The following is a 25,303-nucleotide window of genomic DNA, read 5'->3' as shown; positions in this document are numbered from 1 at the left end:
AACATGCAATAATCAGATTGCATGTACTAATCCATGGGTCTCCAAACATGGCCCTTCAGCTGTTGCAAAACCACAATTCCCATCATGCCTGGACAGCTAAAGCTTTGGATTTGGCTGTCCAGGCATGATGGGAAATTTAGTATTGCAACAGCGGGAGGGCGGCAGTTTGGAGACCCATGTACTAATCTATGCTATGCCATAGCATAAATCAGTGTTATCTGTGATCTATGCATAGAGCCTGCCTGAGAGCAGACTCTCTGCATGGATGGCTGATCTGACATACCCTCGTTCGTCAGTACAAGCGATCAGGGGTCCCGCAGCATGGCTGCAGGGATCCCGATCACTCAATGACAGGAGCTTGTCCTGTCACCGAGTACCTTAAACGCCACAATCGCCACTTTTAAGGGGTTAATGAGAGGCAGCTGCAGGATCGCAGTTGCCTCTCATTATCCTCAGCTCCCAGGACACTAATGTGTGCGGGGCCACTCTCACTGCAGTGCTCCCGCACACATCAAACCCCTCACATCACAGTCAGAAACGTATACATACATTCCTACTGCATGGGGTATGTGCAGTAGGAACGTATGTCTATCTTTTACTGACGTAAAGGGGTTAAAAAAAAAAAGTATGGAAACTGATTTCCTTTCCATCTCCTAAAATTTCAACTTGAAATAAACCCTCAGGTTGGGAATGACCGACTTCATGTATGACTCGGCTAAAGTGCAATCACATTGTGAGCCGGAAAATCTGTTACGTTGTATGTTTTGTTTTTGAAGTATTTTTTTCCTCCAATCTAGACATAGTGTACGTCCTGCAGACAACCACAATAAGGCAACTTCTCCTTATGTATTTCCTTATTTTGACTCTCGGTCTCATCATCCTCACCACCAATTGCTTCATCTGCTGCAACTAAACTGAACATGAAGCTACACTGGGATCTGCAGCACAGTAGGCCACCAGCGTATCACAGCAAAGCCATAATCTCTCCACTCCCCCACAGCTCGGGTGAACTACACAAAATTTTCTTCTAAGTTACCTGTCTGCATTGGTTTACACCAGTGTTCGACCTGTGGCCCCCCCACCAGTTGCAAAGCTACAAATCCCATCATGCCCTGAGTTATAGTGTTGCATCAGCTGGAGGGCCTTGGATTTACATTTATTGTACTCTTTTACCATGTTTCAGTGACATTTACCTGATAGACCACGTCAGGGTCTCCGGAGAGCAGGGTCCATTCATAGTTTGTAATCCCCTCTTTATCCCAGCTTTCCAGTCCGCTCAGGGTCACTTCCTGGTTGGGCTGAGTTTTCACATCCCGGCTAACTCGGGCGATAGGAGGATCATCCTCTCCTGGGGAAAAGATGGGTGACAAACACTAAGTCACTAAGAACGTACAGGTGGTATACCTGTCATATTAAGAAAAAAAGAAAAAAAAAACCACACATACAAGCGCAACATCATGTAAAAAGTTTTATATGGTTGAGATCGGATTGTTCATACTGTAGTGTCTCACTACGTTTTTTCTTTTCTTACACCTTGATAAAAGTGTCTCACTCTAGTGTCACAGGTTAGGACAGGTGGCTGCTGTTCCTTACTCCCACCACTAGATGTCACTCTCACACAGCACAGCTGCAGATAACACTAGGTCTAGCTACACACACTTTCCCCTCTCTAGTAACAACTTCCCTTTGGTTAGTTTGGCTACAGGTCAGGCAGGACATGTACATTGTTCCAGACCAGCTAGTTACCCAACCTGAGGATAGGTTCAGACTACGGAATCCGCACTGATAAGTTTCAGCGGATTCCGTCGCTAGCACCCACTCACGGCCGTGCACCTCTCTGCCCGTGCCATAGACTCCATTCTATGGCCGGCCGGATTCTGCATTCTGCCAAAAGAACTGACATGTCTATTCTTTCAGCGGACAGCAGAAACGGCTCCATGGCATCTATGGAGCCGGCGGATACGCGCGTCGCTGTGAACGGGTATGAGCCATGGAATCCACCAGAACTTATCCGCACAGATTCCATGGTGTAAACCCAGTGGGTAACTAGACCAGTTCTCCAAGCTGGAGACACGGTACTCTCACCCCTTGCCTACGCTGTTGATTCAACTAGACACAAGAAAGTCGACCACCTAGAGAAAAGGGAAGGATTATCACAACTGGACCTGCAGTAGAGCACAGTGCCAGAAAGCCGCTCTCTGCTGACTGATGCTCAGCTACTACAAGCCAGCTCACCAGTGCAGAGACCTGGGACTTGTACTACCCCAGTAGGACGGAAACCCGACACTGAGGGGCAGAAGGCGGTTAGGTGAGATAACTAGGATATTACTACAGAACACTACAGAGACACTTCACCACATCCTGGCAGAGCAGTTACTACATTAGGATAGGGCCCTTCGATCCGGTCCCTGACACTTGCTTCTGTATTTCTTCTATTAACTCACCTATTTGCCTGTTGGATTATTACTGTTGACTTTTTTGAGTTCTTGAGCGCTGTCTGTTACTATTTTTGCACCTTCTATAGGTAAAGTTTGGACATTGCTTAAAGTGGAATCTCTGCTGCCGCACCTGCATCTCATACCTTACCTTAGTCCTAACCAAGGACTAAGGCACCGTGTGTCCGGGGGAGGGCGTTACCACTCCTGGCCACCGTGACAAGCAGCCTCCAAAACACCAGAACCCACCAGAAGGCCCAACATCAGTTCCAGCAATCCAGGTCACATCAATATCACCACTGAACATTAAAAAGGAGTCATGAGAAGTGCGCAGCCACAGGGCACAAGATGGGCCCATAGACTTTCTATTGAAGTATTTTCTTTTGCGCTGAGATTAAGCACGAATAGCGCACTCGTTCACACCCGGCTCATTCTAGTGATCAGATCATCCAGACCCCAAACCTTTCACCACTATTTCTTCTCCCCAAAAAATTCCAAACCCAAGTATTTTTCCCACAGCTCATTTTCTGCAGGAAGACCATATAATAGCTGAAGCCTATATACCCCGGCACTCCCCCTACCATACTCGGTGGGTGCCAGCTGATATCTGAAACCAACACCAACAGCAGCCAGGATAGGCAATAACTCCAGTGCCAATGGTCGTTGTGGCAACTAGGCTGTAGATTCTCAGTTTTAGCTCCCTATGGCTTCTGACTGGCTTAGATAACATCCAGCGGCCTAGTGACCTCCTTTAGGCCTACCATCTTAGTACTCCTAGACTTTGAGCTGTACTATTTGTCTGTCGCTGGAAACTCACAATAAAACAAACCCATACGGTCCTGTGGAAAAGCAGAAATGTTATGGCCCCTAAGAGGCAAGAAAGAAAACATGAAGCAGAACATAGGGAGGGCGCTGCTGCCGGCCATGTACGCAGTCCATCGTCTTCCCCCATAAGGCCTCGATTTACACATCAATATATTTCTATGGATAGTGTAGAACCTTGATTTCTAAAGGGAAATGCGTGCGACCATTGGACCCATAGAAGTTGATGGGACAAGAAAAATGCCATGACATTGAGATTTAATCTGTATGCAGTCTGTATTTGCGGAATATCTCCCTTGCAACCCCTGGGTAGTGATAGCATTCCATATATACTCCCAATAGAGATGCAATACAGATCGTGTTTTGCGGTGCAAGCACTTAGGCTTGTGTGACGGAGGCCTAACATGAGGCAATGGAGGATAAGGTTCAGCACAACCAGACTAGAAGAACAAGTCTATTCAATAAGTTCTGCTGGATGATTCTTAGTCTGTGTGTGGCCTATTTACAGTCATCGCCACCTCAGCTTCCACCTTATCTAATCGTCTACGTAACCAGCAAAATTAAGGTGGAGCAAGAGCGTCCGGAATAGATGAAACAAGACCTGCTGCGCTCATGACAAACTGAATATAACCTGTCTGATCCGTGTTCTTTGTGGATAAAGATAGAACATGAGCCGAGCAGCCTGGACTGATACACTGTAACAAACCTCTGCTGTGATCGGTGTTTAGCTCAAGGGCCGTTCACGCCAGGCTTTTACTCAGTTTTTTGCATGTCCGGAAACATCCTGACATACACGTTAAACCTGTTCCTAGGTTGTAAAGGGTTATACTAGTAATCTAAAAAAAAAGTGTTTGTATTCAACATGGGGTCCATTAAAAATAGAAATGCAACCATACTGACGTACCCTGATCCCCCACCACAATCTGCTTTTACTCTGCCCTTAAAAGGGGTAAAAAAAACAAAAAATCTTTGAAATCAACTGGTACCAAAAAGTGTCTGTTTTTCTATTAAAAACTCTCCATTCTTCCAGTACTTATTAGCTGCTGTAGGTCCTACAGGAAGTGGTGTATTCTCTTCAGTCTGGAGAGTAGGACAGGTTATCTATGGGATTTGCTGCTGCTCTGGATAGTTCCTGACATGGACAGAGGTGGCAGCAGAGAGCACTGTCGAACAGGAAAAAATACACCACTTCCTGCAGGACATACAGCAGCTGATAAGTACTGGAAGACTGGAGATTTTTTTCATTGAAGTAAATTACAAATCTCTGCCACTTGCTGGTACCAGTTGATTTGAAAGATTTTTTTGGGACTACCCCTTTATCGATGGTTAAAGTTTTGTTTTGTACCATGTTTATGGCAAGTGTTATACAGATAGGTGAAGTGCTGCGGAATCTGTGTGCGCTATACAAATAAATAAAATAAAATAAATACACACATACATATTAGTGCTCCCTATTGCCACCTACGCATTCTCTCACTTTCCATTTAAAGGGGTCACCACCACCACCACCGCCACGTCTTAACCCACAAAGTCTGATGTCTGGCATTGAGTTCCCGAGATGGTAAACTCTTTACTGTCAGCAACTCCCTGTCATTACTAACCAATAGAAAAATGGAAACTAGCTCCTACTGGTGCGTTCAAAAGTACAAAATGTATTGAAAAAACATGAGATTAAAAAACATGGATATCCACGTGTAATTCCAACGCGTTTCAGCACCCAAGCTCCTTAATCATGGCTGATCATAGTAAGGAAACAGCTGCTTTTTACACACAAACTAAGGAGCACCCGGGGTCCCATCACCTCCCAGTGGGAGTGGGGGACAGGAAACCCCACACAGCAATCGAGTAGCATAAATATAATATGACAAGTGCAAAAAAATAAAGAAATATAAACAATACTATGCACAAAAGCTATCACAATGCAGGCAGGCCATAACATTAATAAATGTACGCAAGATCATTCGGAATGAGTGTATCTAACTTTAAGATGCAAAAAGCTTCTCTCAGATGTAACGGAGGGGTCCAGTCTCCGCCTCTTGTGGGTACTGGTAACTGGTTATTACTGGGAACAACTGGAACTATTCAATGGACGACGTTTCTCTGTTTAGTAGCATTTACCCCTAGGGTCCCAGAGTCTGCCCATACACCGACAAGGTGGGCCACAGGGGGCTGGATCCCATCTACACAATGCAGCCCCTCTGTACATTTTGTAGAACCCCCCAGGGTAGCATCATAGGCCAGAAAACCCGCTCCAGCCACTATGACAGTCTCATTGCTGCATGCAGTGGTATACAGTGACTAGCTGCCATCACTATACCATCCATGTCCACCACCACCTACCTGGCACCAATATACTGACCTTCCTCTGCCCTTGAGTGGCTAATATAGGGATACAGGAGACCAAGAGACCCTACCCCTGAGGATGGTGCACTATGACCTCCCTTTCTAGCAATGGCAACAATCTGTTCAATGTACCCAAAGCTGCCAGACCTGATGGAGGAGCCTTATCTCCTAGGGAACAAATGGATCAGACTTTTATAAAATCAAACATACCTGATATGTCCTTCATTCACAGCAGACTGTTCCCACCAAAGTCGAACAGCTTCAGCCAAGACACGTGTAGTGTGTATAGTTCACTTAAAAGGGGTTCTTTACCTTTGTACAGGTAACAGAGCATGCCAAGAAACCCTTACAATAGAAAAGAATAGAGTCCTGGACAGTCTATTGTGCCCATGCCTATTGGGCTTGCTGTAAAGCGTAAAAGCTGTCAAAAACCAACAGCTCGGGCAAGATGGCTGCCCCCATTATGACACCAAACCCCCCCCCCCCCCCCCCAAAAAAAAAAAAAGGTTTTGTGCAATACATTCCCTTTAAAGAGGGAAGAGCTTATATATTCCTATCCATAGGGTAATATGGGGTCGGGAGGGAGATAAATACCAATCCCCAGTGTTGCCGAGATGGCTGCCGCTCTATTCACTGTGAACTCTGTGACAGTTTATGTGGCTCTATTCACATTGTTAAACAAGAAAGCCTACAACGTTACAGCTTCACCTAATGGGGGAAGGGCCAGGGTAAAACAGAAAGAAAGGCTAGTTTCCATGGAACTTGTGTGTCTTGTAGACAAGCATTATGCCCAGTACAAGCCCATGGCGGGCTATGGACGGAGTTTAACAGATTCTTAACCTTATAGGGGCTCAGATTGGGAATGTCTCACTATATGGCACTTACCTTCCTGCTCTTCCCTCCGTATTACAGATCCTTACCCTTATAGGGGCTCAGATTGGGAATGTCTCACTATATGGCACTCAGCTTCCTGTTCTTCCCTCCGTATTACATACAGTTATAGGGGCTGAGATTGGCAATATCTCACTATATGGCACTCATCTTCCCTCCATATTACAGACCATACCCTTATAGGGGCTGAGATTGGCAATGTCTCACTGTATGGCACTCCCCTTCCTGTTCTTCCCTCCATATTACAGATCCATACCCTTACAGGGGCTCAGATAGGGGAATGTCTCACTATATGGCACTCATCTTCCCTCTGTATTACAGACCATATCTATATAGGGGCTAAGATTGGCAATGTCTCACTATATGGCACTCACCTTCCCTCCGTATTACATACCCTTATAGGGGCAGAGATTGGCAATGTCTCACTATATGGCACTCACCTTCCTGTTCTTCCCTCCGTATTACATACCCTTATAGGGGCAGAGATTGGCAATGTCTCACTATATGGCACTCACCTTCCTGTTCTTCCCTGTACTGCAGGTGTTTGTGGCTGACGTCCAATGTTACATAGTTGATGAATCCCTCCTTCCTGACAAACTTGCACACAAACTCCCGCTTGTAGACGCAGTTGAGGAGGAAACAAGACTTGATGACGTCCTCCTGGCCATGTTCTCGTTCCACCATCGCCAAATTACATCCCGGTAACCGGCAGCAAGCGGACAAACAATCCCTGTTCCGGTCCAGACTGGGCGAGGCGAGAAACACAGCTCCGTCACTCACAGACTCGTTGAGTTCCAGCATGAAGTTGGACATACCCTTCGTAAAGTTATCCAGACACTCTTGTCCATAGAGCTCAGAGCAGACCAGCCATAAAGAGGCCACCATAGTGGCCACAGCAAACAGGCGCCGCATCTTGTGGACAAATGGACACCGAGACGGAGACCTGAAACGCCAGATGTCTAATACAGGAGACGAGGAAACCGCATGGTCCCAATAGAGTAGACCCAAGATAGTGATGGTCCCTTAGTGTAAAACACCACAGAAGACGCACCAGCTTCTATATGGTTAATCCCAGCGATGGACATGAGAAGAACATGACTTCTTACAGGAAACCCACATGTGACGAGAAGAGGAACTCGAGGGGTTGAGTCATGATCACGGTTCCTTACAATGTTATTGTATAGAGGAGACTTCCATCCATAAGCTTGTTCCTGGCTAATGCCAAGCAGCCACTGCCGTCATCCCCACCTGTGTGTCCTCTGTAGATTTCACAGGAACCTGTAAAGGGCGGTACATACGGGTAGGAATCCACCTTTAACCCCTCACCTGCCAGCCAGGTTGATGGAGAACATCCAATGCTTGATGCTACAATGAAGCAGCAGGAAGTGAAACTGTACACCTGAGCCCCCTCCCCGCCTGGTAGGTGAGTCAGAGAAGAGAGCGGTCCCTTCACCCATAGACACTGTCCCCACAGGAAAGAGATGACGTAGAGATGGAGCCGAGCCCAGACGAGGAGGAGGATCAGGTTCTCGTCACATGTTTGTAGATTGTAGCTGTGTCACTGTGTAACACAGACTATGTACCAGGCAACCATAATGTATAGAGGGAACCAGAGGAGATATACGATGTATCCTATTTACAGTGAAGTCACGTCATTCTGACCGGCAGATAATATCTAGAATAACCACCGTGTGCAGCACAGACAGCAGGTAGACAGGCCGGGTGGGACTCTATAGGTGTCACAGGTATCTGGAGCCAAGCCAAGGGTCCAGAGATAAAACCACCATCCAAGTGGTCCCATAGATGGTCAACTGGGTTCAAGTCTTGGGAATTAGGGGGCAGGGTAGTACTGGACATCTTTCACCATGTGACATCTCGAATTGCTTCAAGATCCCCTCCACCCCAGGGAACACACTCGGTATGCATGTATGGGACGGATATGAAGGATGGATTTATACCCAGATCAGCTGAGAATGCCCCAGACCATAATGTTGCCCCCACCAGTTCGTGTTCTTCCGGCAATGGCTGCAGTTTTTGTTCTCCGATGTTTCTCACTGGACATGTCATTTGATAAAGCAGAAGACGTGACTCCGAGAAGATTCCCCTTCACCGATCAGCAGAGGTCCAAAGCTGCCAAGGCAACGAATTATCAGGGGACCAGTGCCTGTCCATCTGTTCCAGGGCCCCAAATACAGTAGGGATCACTTATCTGTTGGGTTACACACGTCTGGTAGCCTCCTGGGTCATTTTGGGGGTGAGCTGCTCTACTGTAGCACATCAGCCCACACAATGAAGCCAACCAACCACTCACTATACACCATCACCCCAACAGCACCAGAACAGGTCGCAAACTACGCATTGTCGGAAAGACACCCATATGTGCTAGAGAAGTCCATATTGCTCCCTTTACCCAACTCTAATAATCACCCCTTTTACCCATGCCAGCAATGAGGGACGTGTGTGCACCCACACATTATAAGAATGATGGTTGTCCTCAGAGAGATTGACCAAGACGCCATCATGTGTTCCTCAACGTCAATGAGTCTAGAAACATTGCCCTCTGGGATTGCTTCCACTATCCAGAATCCTGATGAGAAGCAAAAACCCTGAAACAGCTGTCTGTGGGTGGATACCTTGCTTGGGTATTTCCCATGTCCTGTCATTTTTTGACTGTGGCTTGTTGGAAGGTGGTTTCCTTGACTGGAGACCCCCCTTGGCTTGGTTGTTTCTTCTCCTAGGAAGGTCTGGCTAGCTCACCGACGTGAGGAACACGTGATGGTGTCTCCACAGTGATTTTTGATATCCACACATTATAAAGCTGCCAAACCAACGCATGACATATGACGTCCCTCATGAGACAATCCCTGCCAACGTTGAAAGTAGGAATGGGCCCTAATAATGTGACTCCACCATGTGTACACAGTATATGCTCTATGGGGGCCACATTGTATTAAGCAAAGTAGCACTTCTATAGTGGTACCATATGGAGGGGTTGTTTTGTTTCTAAGACATATTGATTGAATGGATGTTGCGCTCCTCACATTAACAGGTCTAGGCGAGTGCGGTCTGGTTTTTGTCCAGTGTTCACACTGGTTTTTCCAGCACAAGGCGCTCTCCTGTCTTTGGCCAGGAGGGGAAAAAATATATTTTTCCCCTTTGGGTCAAAGCCAAATGGATGAGAACGGCTGCAGAAATTACCTGCAGATTCGCAGCCGCAGCAGGCTCATGGTGTAGTAGACTTGTCATTGATTTCACCACCGATTCATGACGACTCCGGAACAAAACCCACATGTAACATCTATGGTATTTGCTGGGTATTTGTGAGCAATCTGAAACAATTCCGACATGTGGAATTACCCTAACTTACTATGTGCCTAGGGCGGCACGAGCTGTAACCACGGACCGCGGTACTTTCACACTATACAGTAATGCTGTAGGAGCTCCACAGATGAAAGTCCACAGCAATTCTGCCTGTATTTCTGCATACCTTCTAGTAAACCTGCCATGTGTCATATGTCCCTTAACGTTAAAGAGGGACTCCAGCCTATAACACTTATCCCCTATATAATGCCGTCCCAGTGATCAGACTCCTCACAATTTTGCAGTCTCCCACCAGAATAGAGTGGCAGGTCAATGGACATGTCCCTTATGCATAGAATAGCAATAATATGCAGTATAAAGGAAATGTTCACATTTAGTAAAAACAACGGCCACCGTTTGACTTATTCCTGCGGCTTATACTGCCATATCGGCCGCAGGAACGTTATGTTATTTGGATTGCGGATAGAGATGAGTGAATCTACGGTAAGAAAGAAGTGAAGCGCTTCGCATCTATCTGTATTCTGCTCATCCGGCTGCAGGCTTTGAAGTCTGCTCCGCTCCGTGCCGCTCCTCCCCGGGTGCTGGGGAAAAGCTGGATCCAGTCCTGGAAAACTTCTCCCAGTTTCCCAGTACTGGATCTATCTTTTCCCAGCGCCTGGAAAGGAGCGGCACGGAGCAGCCTGATTAGCAGAATGCAGATAGAAATGATTCACTTCAATGGCCGTCGTTCACACTCTAGCAACCGGAATTAATTGACATGGTCAATTATTTCTGTGGCCGTCCCAAACAATACACTGTGTGAACAATAGCCGCCCTTCCCACAGAGTTCAATACAGTCCATTATTTTAAGACAAGAAGGACCCTTGTTTTAATCGCCAACAATTGCTGTTCTTGTCTTAAATACACGAATGCATGAACCCAGAGGATTAAAAATAATAATAATAAAATAATAATAATAATAATAATAATAATAATAATAATAATAATAATAATAATAATAATAAATTCTGTGTAATACCATGCATCCCTTTATATACAGTCTACACGCATGAGGATACCGACAGAGCATCCATTATATCTATTTGCATATGAATTTCGGCAAAACCCCCCATTCCCATCAGGCGGAGGATTGTAGCACTCACCATCCGGCTCTCCCCTGTGCTGCAGGTAGTTGTTGCTGACGTCCATCGTGACGTAATCAATGACTCCCTCCTTCCTGAAAAACTTGCACACAAACCGCTGGTTGTAGACACAGTTGAGGAGAAAACAAGACTTGATGACGTCCTCCTGGCCATGTTCCCTTTCCACCAGCGCCAAATTACACCCCGGTAACCGGCAGCAAGCGGACAAACAGTCCCGGACCTGGTCCAGACTGGGCGAGGCGAGGAACATGGCTCCGCTACTTACAGAGTCATTTAGTTCCACCATGAAGTTGGGCATACCCTCCGTAAAATTGCTTAGGCAGCTCTGTCCATAGGGATTGGACCAGACCAGCCAAAAAGAGGCCGCCATAGCCGCAATATAAAACAAGAGCCGCATCTTGTGGACAATCAATCACCAACATGAGGAGAACAGACAGCGGCTATGGTAGAAGTTGCACAGGTTATTCCTGGTGTATCCTAAGCAGCCGCCATCATCCCTATCTGTCCGGCCCGGGTCTTCTACAGATTTGACACGATCCTGGAAAAGGTGCTACATACAGACACGGCTCGAGCTTTAACCCTTCCCCTGCCCCCCCAGCCATCTAGATGGAGGCCATGCAATGCTTGTTTACTCACTAGAGGCCCCTCCTCCGCCTCACAACTGAGCAAAGAAAGGCCATGCCTTCAATGGTAGACACCATCAGAGCAGGACAAAAGAGATGGCCTATTGTGTATGAGGAGATAAACCAGCTAAAACCGAGCACACACTGGTAGGAGGCACAGGTCAGTGTCACATGTCTAACCCGGAGATTGTAGCTGTGTCACTGTATAGCTCGCAATAAGATGAAGATAGAAGCAGAAATATACAAATTATATCTATATACAGGGGTGGTTATATAAAACTAATAACTAATAAAAACTGATATAAAAATAAAAGGAATACTGACGATACTAGCACTACACAGGCTTGTATAAGTGACTACAGTGCAGTTATATCCAGTGACTACAGGGGGCATCTTGTTCACTTTCATTTTCTTGTCCACCAGGCCCGGATGACTTCTTCAAGCAGGGCCGGCGTCAGCACCCGGCATACTCGGGCAAGTGCCGGGGCCCACGGCAGCCCAAGGGGCCCCCAACACTTGCCCAAGCAGTGAGTCAGGCGCCCGCCACATCACCGACCCCCGGACACCCCGGGGGGCGGGTGCTGCCGACCCCAAGTCCGGGGGAGGGCTGGAGGGGCTGGGAAAGGACCTGCTGTGTTTGCTGCACTGGGGAAGGAACTGTGGTGACGTCATAAGGGGGCGGGGCTGAGAACAGGAGAGGATGCAGGTGGATGAAGGACTTGTGATCATTGTCATGTGACATGAGGAGGCGGGGCTCACTTATACCTTCTTTCTGTATGCTGTGAGTTTTAGTCCCACTCTTATATCTCCTTCTGTAATGTCCTCTGATCTCCCATAATAACAGGCTGTCCATGATGGGAGTTGTAGTCCTCTTATATCTCCTCCTGTGATGTCCTCTGATCTCCCATAATAACAGGCTGTCCATGATGGGAGTTGTAGTACTCCTCTTAAATCTCCTCCTGTGATGTCCTCTGATCTCCCATAATAACAGGCTGGATATGCTGGGAGTTGTAGTCCTATTATATCTCCTCCTGTAATGTCCTCTGATCTCCCATAATAACAGGCTGGACATGCTGGGAGTTGTAGTTCCCCCTGGTATACCTCATGTAATGCCTCCTGATTGTAACTCCATTCTAGCCTGCTCTATGGTGAAGAAGCCAGAATACAGACTCCAGGGGGACAACCTCCTTCTAGCAACTCTATTCTAGCATGGATGCGCTCTCACCAGCAGGCGCAGAGCGATGACGTCATCACGCCTGCTGGTGGATCCACAAGGCGCACACAAGGGAGAAGAGGACCCGTCCCCCGCCCGGATTATGTATGTATGATTGAGTATGTTTTATTTTTTTATTTTCTTGTGCAGAGGGAGATCAGGGGGCATTACTATGGGGGCAGGGGACATTCTCCTAGGTGTGCCCGAGGTGTGCTATACAAAGGGGCCCGCTGAGGCTTTCTCGCCAAGGGCCCACAAAAACCTGGAGCCGGCCCTGTCTTCAAGCCACAACCTGTCTTTGCAGAGTTTCCCTTTGCAGATGTCTTTGGCTCCTCACATTTCTAGCACCTTCCCCACATATTCTCCACAAATATAAACTTCCCATTTTGCTGTTTAAATGGTACTGCAGCTTGTCGATGGAAGAGTACAAGCATTGGTCGATGGATTCGCTGGGATGTGGTGCTGCACACCAGCAAAGATGGTTCTAGTAGGTAAAGTGAAGTCTCTGGCCCTGGGGGAACTTCTCCAATGCATAGCAAAACAATAATAGGGGGCTGCACAGATGCTAGTCCCCCCACCCCCCTCCCTGAAGCGTAAGTGTATGGATAGTACCCAGGAGTAGCTTTCTGGTAACAGATCATCCATATACACGGTAGGGAGCTCTTGCACAATTTCTTACTTCTAACAAAGTATACAGCAACAGGTGGTGCACAGCAATGCCGTGAAAGTCACTAATGCCGTTAAGGGGAGGGGGTGGGTTATGTCTGGTTACGCTGGTTTGTGATGACAACTACTATATAGTATATAATAAAATGTTTTTTGTTTTTTTTTCCCCAACAAGTGCGAATTCTTGTTCAGGAAAAATAAGACATCCCCTGAAAATAAGACCTAGCGCATCTATGGGAGCAAAAAATAAATTAAGACACTGTTTTATTTTCGGGGAAACAGGGTACCAATCTGCTCAGCTCCTTCTGTTCTATATCTTTATGGGAAAAGAGTCAGTATAACCTGTAATTTATTGATTAAAATCTCTGATGTTTTCATGTTAAAGAGTCCAGTCCATTGAGTGACACCGCCCATTGGACTCCTTAACAGAAAATGGTCAGGGATTTCAATCAGACACGCCAGTGACAACTCTAGTGAGCAGGAAGACGCTAGAAGGACAACGGAGAACATTGACAGGTAAGTATGAAGCAGATGATTTTTATACCTATTAAAAGACAACGATGATCATTTTCTTTGGCTGATCGTTGTCTTTATTACACAGAGCGATTGGTCCGATTCAGCAGATTATTGCTCCGTGTAATGGGGCCCATCCATGTGCTGGCCGTATATAACAGACTGAACACCTAACAAGACTAGCTGCTCTGTAATACATTAGGATGCATTGAGCTCCCGGACGACCAGAACACTACACTAGTGAAGCCACACTGCTGTGTAAACAGAGCCTAATAGTGCTGTTTTTAGCACCATCATCCCAGGAGGGTCACAGTGTCACACAATATTTTGAGCATTTAACGGTTAGAAAAACAAAAATAGAACAAAAACAACTGCAAAATGAGAATATAGCCACACACATTGCATAAAAAGATAGACAGCAGTAATACAGACCCTCTGCTTTCCTTTAGCTTACTATACACCTCACTAAAATAAAAAAAAATAAAAAAGGGTGAGAATAGCCTTAAAGGGAAACTCCGGAGAAAATCTTTCAAGTCAACTGGTTTCAGGAAGTTTATATAGCTCTGTAATTTACTTCCATAAAAAAACTCCAGTCTTCCAGTACTTATCAGCTGTAGGAAGTGGTGTATTCTCTCCAGTCTGACACAGTGCTCTCTGCTGCCACCTCTGTCCATGTCAGGAACTGTCCAGAGCAGCAGCAAATCCTCATAGAAAACCTCTCCTGCTCTGGACAGTTCCTGACTGGAGAGAATACACCACTTCCTGCAGGACATACAGCAGCTGATAAGTACGGGAAGACTAGAGATTTTTAAATAGAAGTAATTTAAAAGTCTATATATCTTTCTGAAACCAGTTGATTTGAAAGAAAGATCTTCGCCGGAGTACCCCTTTAAGGGCCTTTTACACAGGCCGATTATTATGCAAAAAAATGATTCAAATTTAACTGATAATATTCTGGTGTAAACGAGCCAAGGATCAAACTACCAATAAAAATTTGTCGATCACATCTTTTGGGCCGACCTCTAAAACGACTTTTCATAGCGATAAATGTCTAATCATCCCTTGTTGTTCGCTAAGCGAGCGATTAAGCAAAGTGTAAAAGGAACCTAAGGACCTGTTCAGATTAGAAGATACACCGAGTTCTGAGGCCTGAAAACCTAAGTGAGTAATGGCGCCAGCATTTCACCATCATGTTTCGGTACGTTCGGTGATAAATTCCCTTTATATTAGGACACTGGTTTTGCCATTACCACATGGCATGGTTGGGCATCCCAGAGGATGACTGCCGCGTTGGAGAAGCCGGATTTGTACAGCCTTTGGTTGCATAAGACCTCCCAGCAGGTTTATTATAGATTTTATAATTGGGTTTGAGTCACAGGTTTATGCCCCCTGGCATTTCACTGTATATGTTGTTTCCTGGGACGGCAGCTGCGGTGCTTACTGTTAACCAGTCTATCCAGTTCCCGGTGTGATGTATATACAGCCATACCATAACTATGGCCGGAGCAGAGACATTACAGACGGAGTTTCCTTCCATTTCAGGAAGGCTTTCGGGAGTGCCGTGTTGGTTGGCAGCTCAGAGTTAGGCCGGTTACCTAGCAACAGCACTAGAGTCAGTGTGTGACTATGCTGGATCACAGTGCTCGGTGGAGACCAGAGTAGTCACGCATTACACTTCCGACATCATTAGGCCACCATACACATTACATAATGGCCACTTCCGCAGAAAACAATGCTATCATCTAAATCTAATCGTCAGTCTTTGATTTCGTACACAGGTGGCACCTCACTATTTGCAGTACGGCATTGCCTGCATCACGACTAGTGACCACGTCGCACTGCTGCAACCAAGAATCTGAGCAACAGAATGATGGTTGTTAGTTACAGTCGCTACTATGATTGTTATTGCAATCATTAGGGGCCTATTCCACGGAGCGATAATTCGGCCGATTATCGCTCTGTGGAATAAAGAGAACGATCAGCCGATGATCGTGTCATCGGCTGATCGTTCATTTAGGTTCAAACCTAAACTCGGTCGTCACCCCCGCATCACTACGTGAAATAGCAGCGCGTGGCGGGTGACCGAGGATTTTAAAATACCATACTTTACCTCACCAGGCTGCAGGTCTTCTCCCTATCCCGCGCAGCAGCATCAGCTTCGGAGCGGCCTGTCTTGAGCTGACAGACAGCTCAGCCAATCACTGTCCGGGACTTCCGCTGCCAGTGATTGGCTGAGCGGTCTGTCCGTTCAGACAGGTTGCTCCGAAGCTGCTGTGGACCGGGAGAAGAAGATCTGCAGCCTGGTGAGGTAAAGTATGAAACAAGGGCTGCAAGGACATCGGTTACGATGTCCCTGAAGCCCTCGCTAAACGATTGTCGGGCCGTAGAATAGGCCCAGTCAACGAGCGCTGATCTAGCAGATCGGCGCTCATTTAGATCGTTGATCGGGCCCTGGTCGGCCCGTGGAATACCACCCTTGCTATGATCGTTTATTCCTTCTGATTCCAGCAAAACAATGAACAATGTGCAATTACACTCAACGATTACTGAAAAAAAATGCGGAACTTGAGTGAACGAATGTGGAATTACAGGGAACGATTAAATTCGAACAATTTTTCGCACGATAATCGTCCCGTGTAATAGGCCCCTTAGAGACTGGTATCCTTCGGCCTTCGAGCTGTCGTAGAACCATCAGCCGATGAATGAGAAAACACTTATTCAATGTGTGGTCGCATCTTTAGGCTGCGTTCACACTACGTATATTTCAGTCAGTATATGTATATTTCAGTCAGTAGATTTCAGTCAGTATTGCAACCAAAATCAGGAGTGGATTAAAAACACAGAAAGGCTCTGTTCACACAATGATGAAATTGAGTGGATGGCCGCCATTTAATGGCAAATATTTGCTGTTATTTTAGAACAAAGGCTGTTATATTGAAATAATGGCCGTTATTTACTGTTATATGGCGGCCATCCACTCAATTTCACCATTGTGTGAACAGAGCCTTTCTGTGTTTTTAATCCACTCCTGGTTTTGGTTGCAATACTGACTGAAATATACATATACTGACTGAAATATATGTAGTGTGAACGCAGCCTTATGCAGGGCCGATTCTAGCTTTTTTTCTGCCTGAGGCGAGAACTGACAAAGCGCAGGCACAGTGCAGCATCGCAGGCACAGTGCAGCATCGCAGTGTGTATGGGACACCACTATAGATAACCTCTGACATCAGGAGCCAGAGAAGAGCCATAAAACGGGCTGCTCTGTTAACTCTTTCAGTACTGCAGAATGTAGAGTATTACTGTGCATCACTTCCATTCTGCAATACAGAAAGAGTTAACAGCAGAGCAGAACATGACTTTTATGCCTCTTCTCCTGCTCTTGCACTATGCTGAGGTCAGCTCGGAGTTCGGCAGTGCAGAGAAGACATAATATAGCGTCCCCGCTGCTGTTAACTTTTTCTTTTCTACAGTGCGTAAGTGATGCAGAGTATAATAACTCTGCATTATTGAAAGGGTTAACAGCAGGAGACACTATATCTATGTCTTATGTGATGTGAATACCTGTGAGTACGAGGCTTCCAGCCTCCTCAGCGCTTCTCATGAGTCAACTGACAGGAAACACGGCCGGGCACTGAGCCGTAACTAGTTGTAATGATAAGGACACAGGACGCTGATGCCACCCCCCTCAAGGGCTGTGTTATCTGCCGCCTGAGGCGAACACTTCACCTCGCCTCATGGCAGATACGGGCCTGGCCTTATGCTGCGTTTACACAGACAGATTTATCTGACAGATTTTGGAAGCCAAAGCCAGGAATGGATTTGAAAAGAGGAGAGATCTCAGTCTTTCCTTTATGACCTGATCCCTGTTTATAGTCTGTTCCTGGTTTGGGCTTCAAAGATCTGTCAGATAAATCTGTCTGTGTAAACGCACCATTAGTGTGGCCAGTGGTATCATAGTTATTGGCGGCCCATTGCCATGGGTAAACAGGGGATGTGCGCCCAGTAGGGATCCATTGATCAGTGGTATAATAGTTATTGGGGATGTGCGCCCAGTAGGGATCCATTGATCAGTGGTATAATAGTTATTGTGGATGTGTGCCCAGTAGGGATCCATTGATCAGTGGTATAATAGTTATTGGGGATGTGCGCCCAGTAGGGATCCATTGATCAGTGGTATAATAGTTATTGGGGATGTGCGCCCAGTAGGGATCCATTGATCAGTGGTATCATAGTTATTGGGGATGTGCGCCCAGTAGGGATCCATTGATCCCTCCTCCGATTAAAGGGGTTATGCAGCACTACAAAAACATGGCCACTTTTTCCCCCTCTCTTGTCTCCAGATTGGGTGGGGTTTCAAACTCAGTTCCATTGAAGTAAATGGAGCTTAATTGCAAACCGCATCTGAACTGGAGACAAGAGAGGGGGAAAAGTCGCCATGTTTTGTAGCGCTGGATAACCCCTTTAACCTCAACATGTGAAGGTTCATTCAAAGAGCGCAGATCAAGGAGACTGGTGCATGTTATGTCACCATCAACCTATTTTTAAGGGATAATCCAGGATTAGATTGACATAGTCACTAGTCACTTTCTTCCATAAATGGTGTCACTCACCTCAGTCTGCGTGTGGTACTTCACAAAGTGGATGGAGCTGAGTTGTAATACAACACACAACCTGGGCACAGGAGGGGCGCTGTTTTTAAAAGCTTAGTTTTGTTTTTAAACCTTGGTTGACCTCCTTAAAGGGCCATACACTTTGAATGGTGCAGCAGTGTGCCAGCTTGTCTGCCTCTCCATTCGCATGAGGGAGGTGGTTCCATTGTCTGGTCTGTTACCAATCTAACAGTTATCACCGACCTAGTGGATAGGCAATTATTGTGAACGGATTTCCCCTTTAACTACAGGAAGGTGACAGAGGTTCAGAAGATTGACAGTATCACCAGAGGAGGTCGTCTAGATGTGACAGACAACCTATGGTGTACAAACTCCAAAAGTCCAGTATGACATACACTATATACATGTATATGGCTCACCGCCATCTTTAGGGCCTGATAATACTTCCATATACATGAAGATACTCACCATACAAACAGCTATCATGTACATATGTGTGGATTATCTTAGATTGGCGTATACGGTTATCGGCACTACCCCCCCCCCCTTCCTGTCCCGGTGCGGCACTCACCTTCCTTCTCTTCCCAGAGGTGCAGGTATTTGTTGCTGACGTCCATGGTGACGTAGTTGACGAATCCCTCCTTCCTGACAAACCTGCACACAAACTCCCGCTTGTAAAGGCAATTGAGCAGGAAACAAGACTTGATGATGTCATCTTGCCCATGCTCTTGCTCCACCATCGCCAAATTACACGCCGGTATCCGGCAACAAGCGGACAGGCAGTCCCTGACCCGGTCCAGATGGGGCGCGGTGAGGAAGGTGGCTCCGCTGCTCACCGAGTCGTTCAGCTCCAGCACAAAGTTGGACATCCCCTTCGTAAAGTTATCCAGACAGCTCTGTCCATGGAGCTCGCAGTAGACCAGCCATACAGAGGCCGCCATAGCCGTGAGAGCGAAGAGGAGACGCATGGTGTGGGCGAACGGACACCAAGACGGAGACGCTGGCTTCTATAGGGTTAATGTCTAATACAGACGAGAGCGGTTCATGTCCCGGATAATCCTATGCGTGAGGTGAATGTCCATAGGTTCTCAGGTATCACAACGTCTCTGAAGACCAGGAGATCCCTTGGTGGATCTCCAGAAGCTTTGGGGGTGCGTTTCTGGTGGATCCCAACAAGCTGCCGTCACCCCCTTTGTCTGCGTCCTCTGTAGGTTTCACACGAAACTGAAATGGGTGTTTCCTATCGCCAGGTATCCACCTTTAACCCCTCACCTGCCAGCTAGGAAGATGGAGGACATCTGAAGCTTGTAGCCCAAGGAGGAGCCAGGAAGTGAAACTGTACACCTGAGTAGTCCCCTCCCCCACCCCATACCTGAGTCACTCACAGGAGGAAGGTGCGAGCAGGGGAGAGGGCTTGCCTTTCTCTGTGGTCATCAGTCTTCATAGGGAGAACTGCCAAACCTTGTGCGGGGAGGGTGTGTGGTGTACTGTACAGGAGGAGGGGGGGTTGTGGTGGTGAAGGGTTAATCATTCGCTGCCCTTAAGGCGAATGTGATCATGGACAATGGTGCTGAAGGGGTTAAGGTGTGCAGTGGTGGGGAGGAGGCAATGCCTGGGCTATGGAGGGCTGGCAGTGTAAAGGCCCTATTCCACGGAACGATTATCGTCCGTATTCGGCCGCTATGGACGATAATCGTCCCGTGGAATAGAGTGCAACGATCAGCCGACATCGTTCATGTCGGCTGATCGTTGCAGTTGCTTATTTTTCAACATGTTGAAAAACAAGCGACTGATACAGCAACGATCTGCTGCCGTCGCTCCGTTGAATAGGAGCATCGGCAGCAGGCGCTGCTGTATCCTATGGGCTGCCCGGACGATCAGCGATCCCCCGGGAAGCCCCCCCGCAGCTCCCCGCCGCCCCTCCCGCACTCACCCGCTCGCTGCTGCTGCGTTGAATAGCGGCGGCAGCGAGCGGGGAACGAGGAGCAAACGAGCGCTGAGAGCGCTCGTTTGCTCCTCTAAACGACCCGTGAAATAGGGCCATATGGCTGTGTTCACACATAGGATTTCCGTCAGTCTTTTTTTCAACCAAAACCAGGAGTGGGTTGAAAACACAGAAGATGTGCAAATCTTTCCTTTATTATGACCAGTCGGTTCCACTCGTGATTTTGGCAAAAAATAGTAAATACTGATCAAAAGACTGATGGAAATACTGATCAAAATACTGACGGAAATACTGACCAAAATACTGATGGACATACTGAACAAAATACTGACGGAAATACTGACCAAAATACTGACGGAAATAATGACCAAAAGACTGACGGAAATACAGATCAAAAGACTGATGGAAATACTGACCAAAATACTGACGGAAATACTGACCAAAATACTGTGTGTGAACAGGGTCTATGAGTTATAAGGTATAATCACTGTGGTTTTCTCTCCTTTACGTTGTTTTATTCTCTTGGATATAAAAATGTAGTCAGTGCTATTGTATACGCCATAAAAAAGTATACGTACGCTCTGTTTTTTTTTCTATTTATAATGTAAGTCAGTGGGGAACAGATTGAGCTGAATTTTTACAGCCAAAAAGTGATCATTCATGTGACGTAAGGGAAAAGGCAGGACAATAAAGAACAAGCAAGTAGGTCTGACAATCCTGAACAAACAAGTAACTGTAGTGGGCGACACGGACAAGACACAACAAGAAGACACAATGTTTGTCCCCCCTCCCCTCCCCCGGCCTTAGGAGACTTTCACACATTGACATCTAGATGTGAAATGTAAAAGCATTCGAGAGCTGTTAAAGGGGAACTCTGGCGAAAATCTTTTTCTTTTAAATCAACTGGTGTCAGAAAGTTATGTAGATTTGGAATTTACTTCTATTTAAAGATCTCCAGTCTTCCAGTACTTATCAGCTACTGTATGTCCTGCAGGAAGTGGTGTATTCTTTCCAGTCTGACACAGTGCTCCCTGCTTCCACCTCTGTCCATGTCCATTTTCTTTAATTGAAGTACCCCATGAATTCCGAAAGTAGAAGGATCAGCCAGTTGCCTGGGGCTCCCGTACACAGTCGGCTGATCCTGATGAAATTTGTTAATGTTTCTCTGATGTATATTTATACGGCATTGTAGAAAACACTTTCTATATAGGATCTGGAGACGTTTCTGGGAAGATGGAGGCAGGAGGTTTTCTGCTTTTATTGTAGCTTCATCAGGGTGCAGCGTCCCCTCCAGGTGTTTTCTAGGGGCCGATGATCCAGGAGTCACTGTATGATGAGAGCGCTGAATGTAGACTGCTTTATTGCACCTTTTGTCTTTTACTATGGCAGATGGTAGGTGACTCAGACGGAGGTGCTCGCTGCTGCCCCCTCTGGTGGACGGCGTTATCCTAGTTTACATCCCAGAATAACCTAGAAATTTCTAGTAAAAAAGGAGGAGTTAGTCTAATTAGCTTCCAACATATACCCGGCTTTCCCTGACCTCATGATCTCGAGATTTTAAGGGTGCGTTTACACAGATTTATAGGACAGATTTTTGAAGCCAAAGCCAGGAACGCATTTGAGAAGAGGAGAAATCTCAGGCTTTCCTTTATGACCTGTTCCCTGTTTATAGTCTGTTCCTGGCTTTGCACGCGTTCATGCGGCTATTTTAATGTATTGCTATCGGCCGCACATCCTCTTTTTACACACGGCCAATAGCGATAATTTTAGAAGGCGCATGAACGATGCGATCAGCCAATGAGCGGACGTTTCCCTGCTCCTCAGCTGATCGCTGACACTCTCACATGGGCCGGTTATCAGCTGTGTAAAAGGACTGTAGCGTAGAGTTGCTGTATTTAAAGGGAATGTGTCACCTAAATCTTCTTTCACTCATCAGCCTGGCTTCACACTATGTTTTTGCAAACTGTTTTTTTTCATCTGCTTTATACAAAAAAAAAAATGACGAAAAAACAGATGAATTTGTGTGAATCCGTTTTGATCAGTTTTTTCATTAACTTATAGGAGTATAGGATATACAAAGGAATCATGGTGAGAAGGCCATCCGCCTGAGGCTACAGAAGGTGGACACAGAGACCATCCCAACAAGGAACAGCAGGGGGCGCTACCACTGACATAGATGTAAGCTATCTCATAGCAGAAATAGAATGTATTTATAGCTATGGATGAAACATTTCTTTTCCTTCATACCCCCTTTAATTTCCTCTGATGTTATAATAATAGGGACCAGGTATCCCCCTCTCTGTAGGGATCATGGTGGTGGGGACTTCACCTGTACGTATAGGTCAGAGGCTTCTTGTGTCTCACTGTAGTAAAAGCCTGCAGGTCTCATCCGTAAATCTAGTCAGTTCTGTGCCTGAGGGGAGCAGCCGTAGATAATCTAAATTCTTGTTAGTCTCATTCCTTTAAGCCAATGGGTGTTGTTCAGCGACCTCCCCCTCCCCAACACAGCGACATTCCTTTACTGCCCAATTTCATGGGGTCCCTGCTCCTCTGTAGACAGGAGGGATGACGTCCCTGCAAACACCAACCCACCATTGTCTAGTGTGACAAAATCTGCCAGATTTGTGGAATGACCTCTGTGAAGGTCGCAGGGTATGCCCAGTGTGGTTTCCCCCCATTAGGGCAGTTTCTGTCCCTTGTTGCCCATGTTCGCGGGGCTGACTGTAAAGCAGAATAGAAATGGACAATAGGTTAGAAAAGAACAGGCTCTAGTGTCTGTAATCAGTAAAACATATCGAGGTGATGCATCCCCTGTCATCACTTTCATGTTGTCTGAACCACTAGTCATCAGGGCGATCCCCATGGCTTATCCCCACCCTGCCAGCATTGATGAATGGATCTCCTCCTATAGACAGACAGGGACAGGTCGATCAGCCAAGGCTGGTGGGGTGCAGAGAAGCCACCAGGGATGGTTCTGATGACTTGTGGTTCAGGTATAGGCCGTCCTGTAAGATCAATGAATGAGGTCCAGGAGCACGTCCTTCATCTAAACAGTTATGCACTTGTGTGAGGCACAGGAGCAATGATAAATCCTGTGCCTGTGTGTCTACCCTAGTTTACAACTTATGTCATTATCGACATGAAAACTGCCTTGTGTATGCTTTCCTCCCTATCTTAAGTCTATATGAGCTGCTCTCCATGTATGCTCTCCTCACTATCTACAGCCCATGTAAGCTGCTCTCCATGTATGCTCTCCTCACTATCTACAGCCCATATAAGCTGCTCTCCATGTATGCTCTCCTCACTATCTACAGCCCATGTAAGCTGCTCTCCATGTATGCTCTCCTCACTATCTACAGCCCATGTAAGCTGCTCTCCATGTATGCTCTCCTCACTCTCTGCAGCCTTTATGTATGCCCACCTGCGTTAGGTGCCCACCATGTATGATATCCTTCCTATCTACATTCTGTGAGCTGTTCTTCATGTATGCTCACCTCCCTATCTATATCCTATGTGAGCTGCCCTCCATGTGTGATCTCCTCAATATCTACATCCTGTGTGAGCTTCCCTCCATTTATGATCTCCTCAATATCTCCAGACTCTGTGAGCTGCCCTTTATGTATGCCCACCTCCCTATCTACACCCTCTTTGAGCTGCCCTTGAAGGAATTTTCTCCCTGTGATGGGGCAATTGCCATCTGCCTCATAGGGGTTGTCGCCTTCCCCAGGACCAACACAGTAGGGTTTCCCTAGGTTGAACCTCTTAGGTTGTCTTCTCTTAACCGTTACTATGGATGATCTCCTCCCTATTTACAGCCTGTGTGAGCTGTTCTCCATGTATGCTCTTCTCACTATCTAAAGCCTGTGTTAGCTGTCCTCAATGTATGCTCTCCTCCCTATCTACAGCCCGTGTGAGCTGCCCTCCATGAATAATCTCCTCTCAATCTACAGCCTGTGTGAGCTGTTCTCCATGTATGCTTTCCTCACTATCTACAGCCCATGTTAGCTGCCCTCCATGTATGATCTCCTCAATATCTCCAGACTGTGTGAGCTGCCCTTTCTATATGCCCATCTCCCTATCTACAGCCTGCGTGAGGTGCCCACCATGTATGATATCCTTCCTATCTACATTCTGTGAGCTGTTCTTCATGTATGCTCACCTCCCTATCTATATCCTGCGTGAGGTGTCCACCATGTATGATCTCCTTCCTATTTTCTGTCTGAGCCATTCTCCGTGTAGGCTCACCTCACTATCTACAGTTTGAGCTGCCCGCCATGTGTAATCTGCAACATATCTACATTCTGTGTGAGCTGCCCTCTATGTATACTGATTTCAGACTGTGATCTTCAGACTGTTGAAGCTGCTCTTTATGTATGTTCTCTTCACTATCTTCAGACTGTGCTAGGTGCCCTCCATGTATACTCTATTCACTATATACAGCCTGTGTGAGCTGCCCTCCATGTACGCTCTCTTCACTATCTTCAGACTATGTTAGGTGCCCTCCATGTATACTCTCTTCACTCTCTACAGCCTGTGTGAGCTGCCCACTGTGGAAGCTGCTCTTTATGTATGCTCTCTTCACTATCTTCAGACTGTGGGAGTTGCTCTTCATGTACGCTCTCTTCACTATCTTCAGACTGTGGGAGTTGCTCTTTATGTATGCTCTCTTCACTATCTTCAGACTGTGGGAGTTGCTCTTCATGTATGCTCTCTTCACTATCTTCAGACTGTGGGAGTTGCTCTTCATGTATGCTCTCTTCACTATCTTCAGACTGT

General features: G+C 46.6%; 1 protein-coding gene across 2 annotated transcripts in view; it reads right to left on the bottom strand.

Moving 5' to 3' along the window:
• SPINT1 (serine peptidase inhibitor, Kunitz type 1) overlaps positions 1-19,902 on the bottom strand; it is a 36,285-nt gene extending 16,383 nt beyond the window's left edge. Inside the window, exons 1-2 of one of the 2 annotated variants that reach the window (XM_069949172.1) lie at positions 19,154-19,902; positions 1,194-1,348 (exon numbers count right to left, since the gene is read on the bottom strand). In XM_069949172.1, the coding sequence (XP_069805273.1) occupies positions 1,194-1,348; positions 19,154-19,550 (552 nt within the window). In that variant the 5' untranslated portion in view covers positions 19,551-19,902. Of the gene's footprint in view, positions 1-1,193; positions 1,349-7,006; positions 7,861-19,153 lie in introns of those variants that run through there. The other variant, XM_069949173.1, reaches the window with a different exon arrangement.
• Positions 19,903-25,303: the final 5,401 nt, after the last annotated feature.

This window comes from Dendropsophus ebraccatus, chromosome 13 (assembly GCF_027789765.1).
Source record: "Dendropsophus ebraccatus isolate aDenEbr1 chromosome 13, aDenEbr1.pat, whole genome shotgun sequence".
In the NCBI taxonomy this organism is placed as follows: Eukaryota; Metazoa; Chordata; class Amphibia; order Anura; family Hylidae; genus Dendropsophus; species Dendropsophus ebraccatus.
This window is presented reverse-complemented; position numbering and strand designations above follow the sequence as displayed.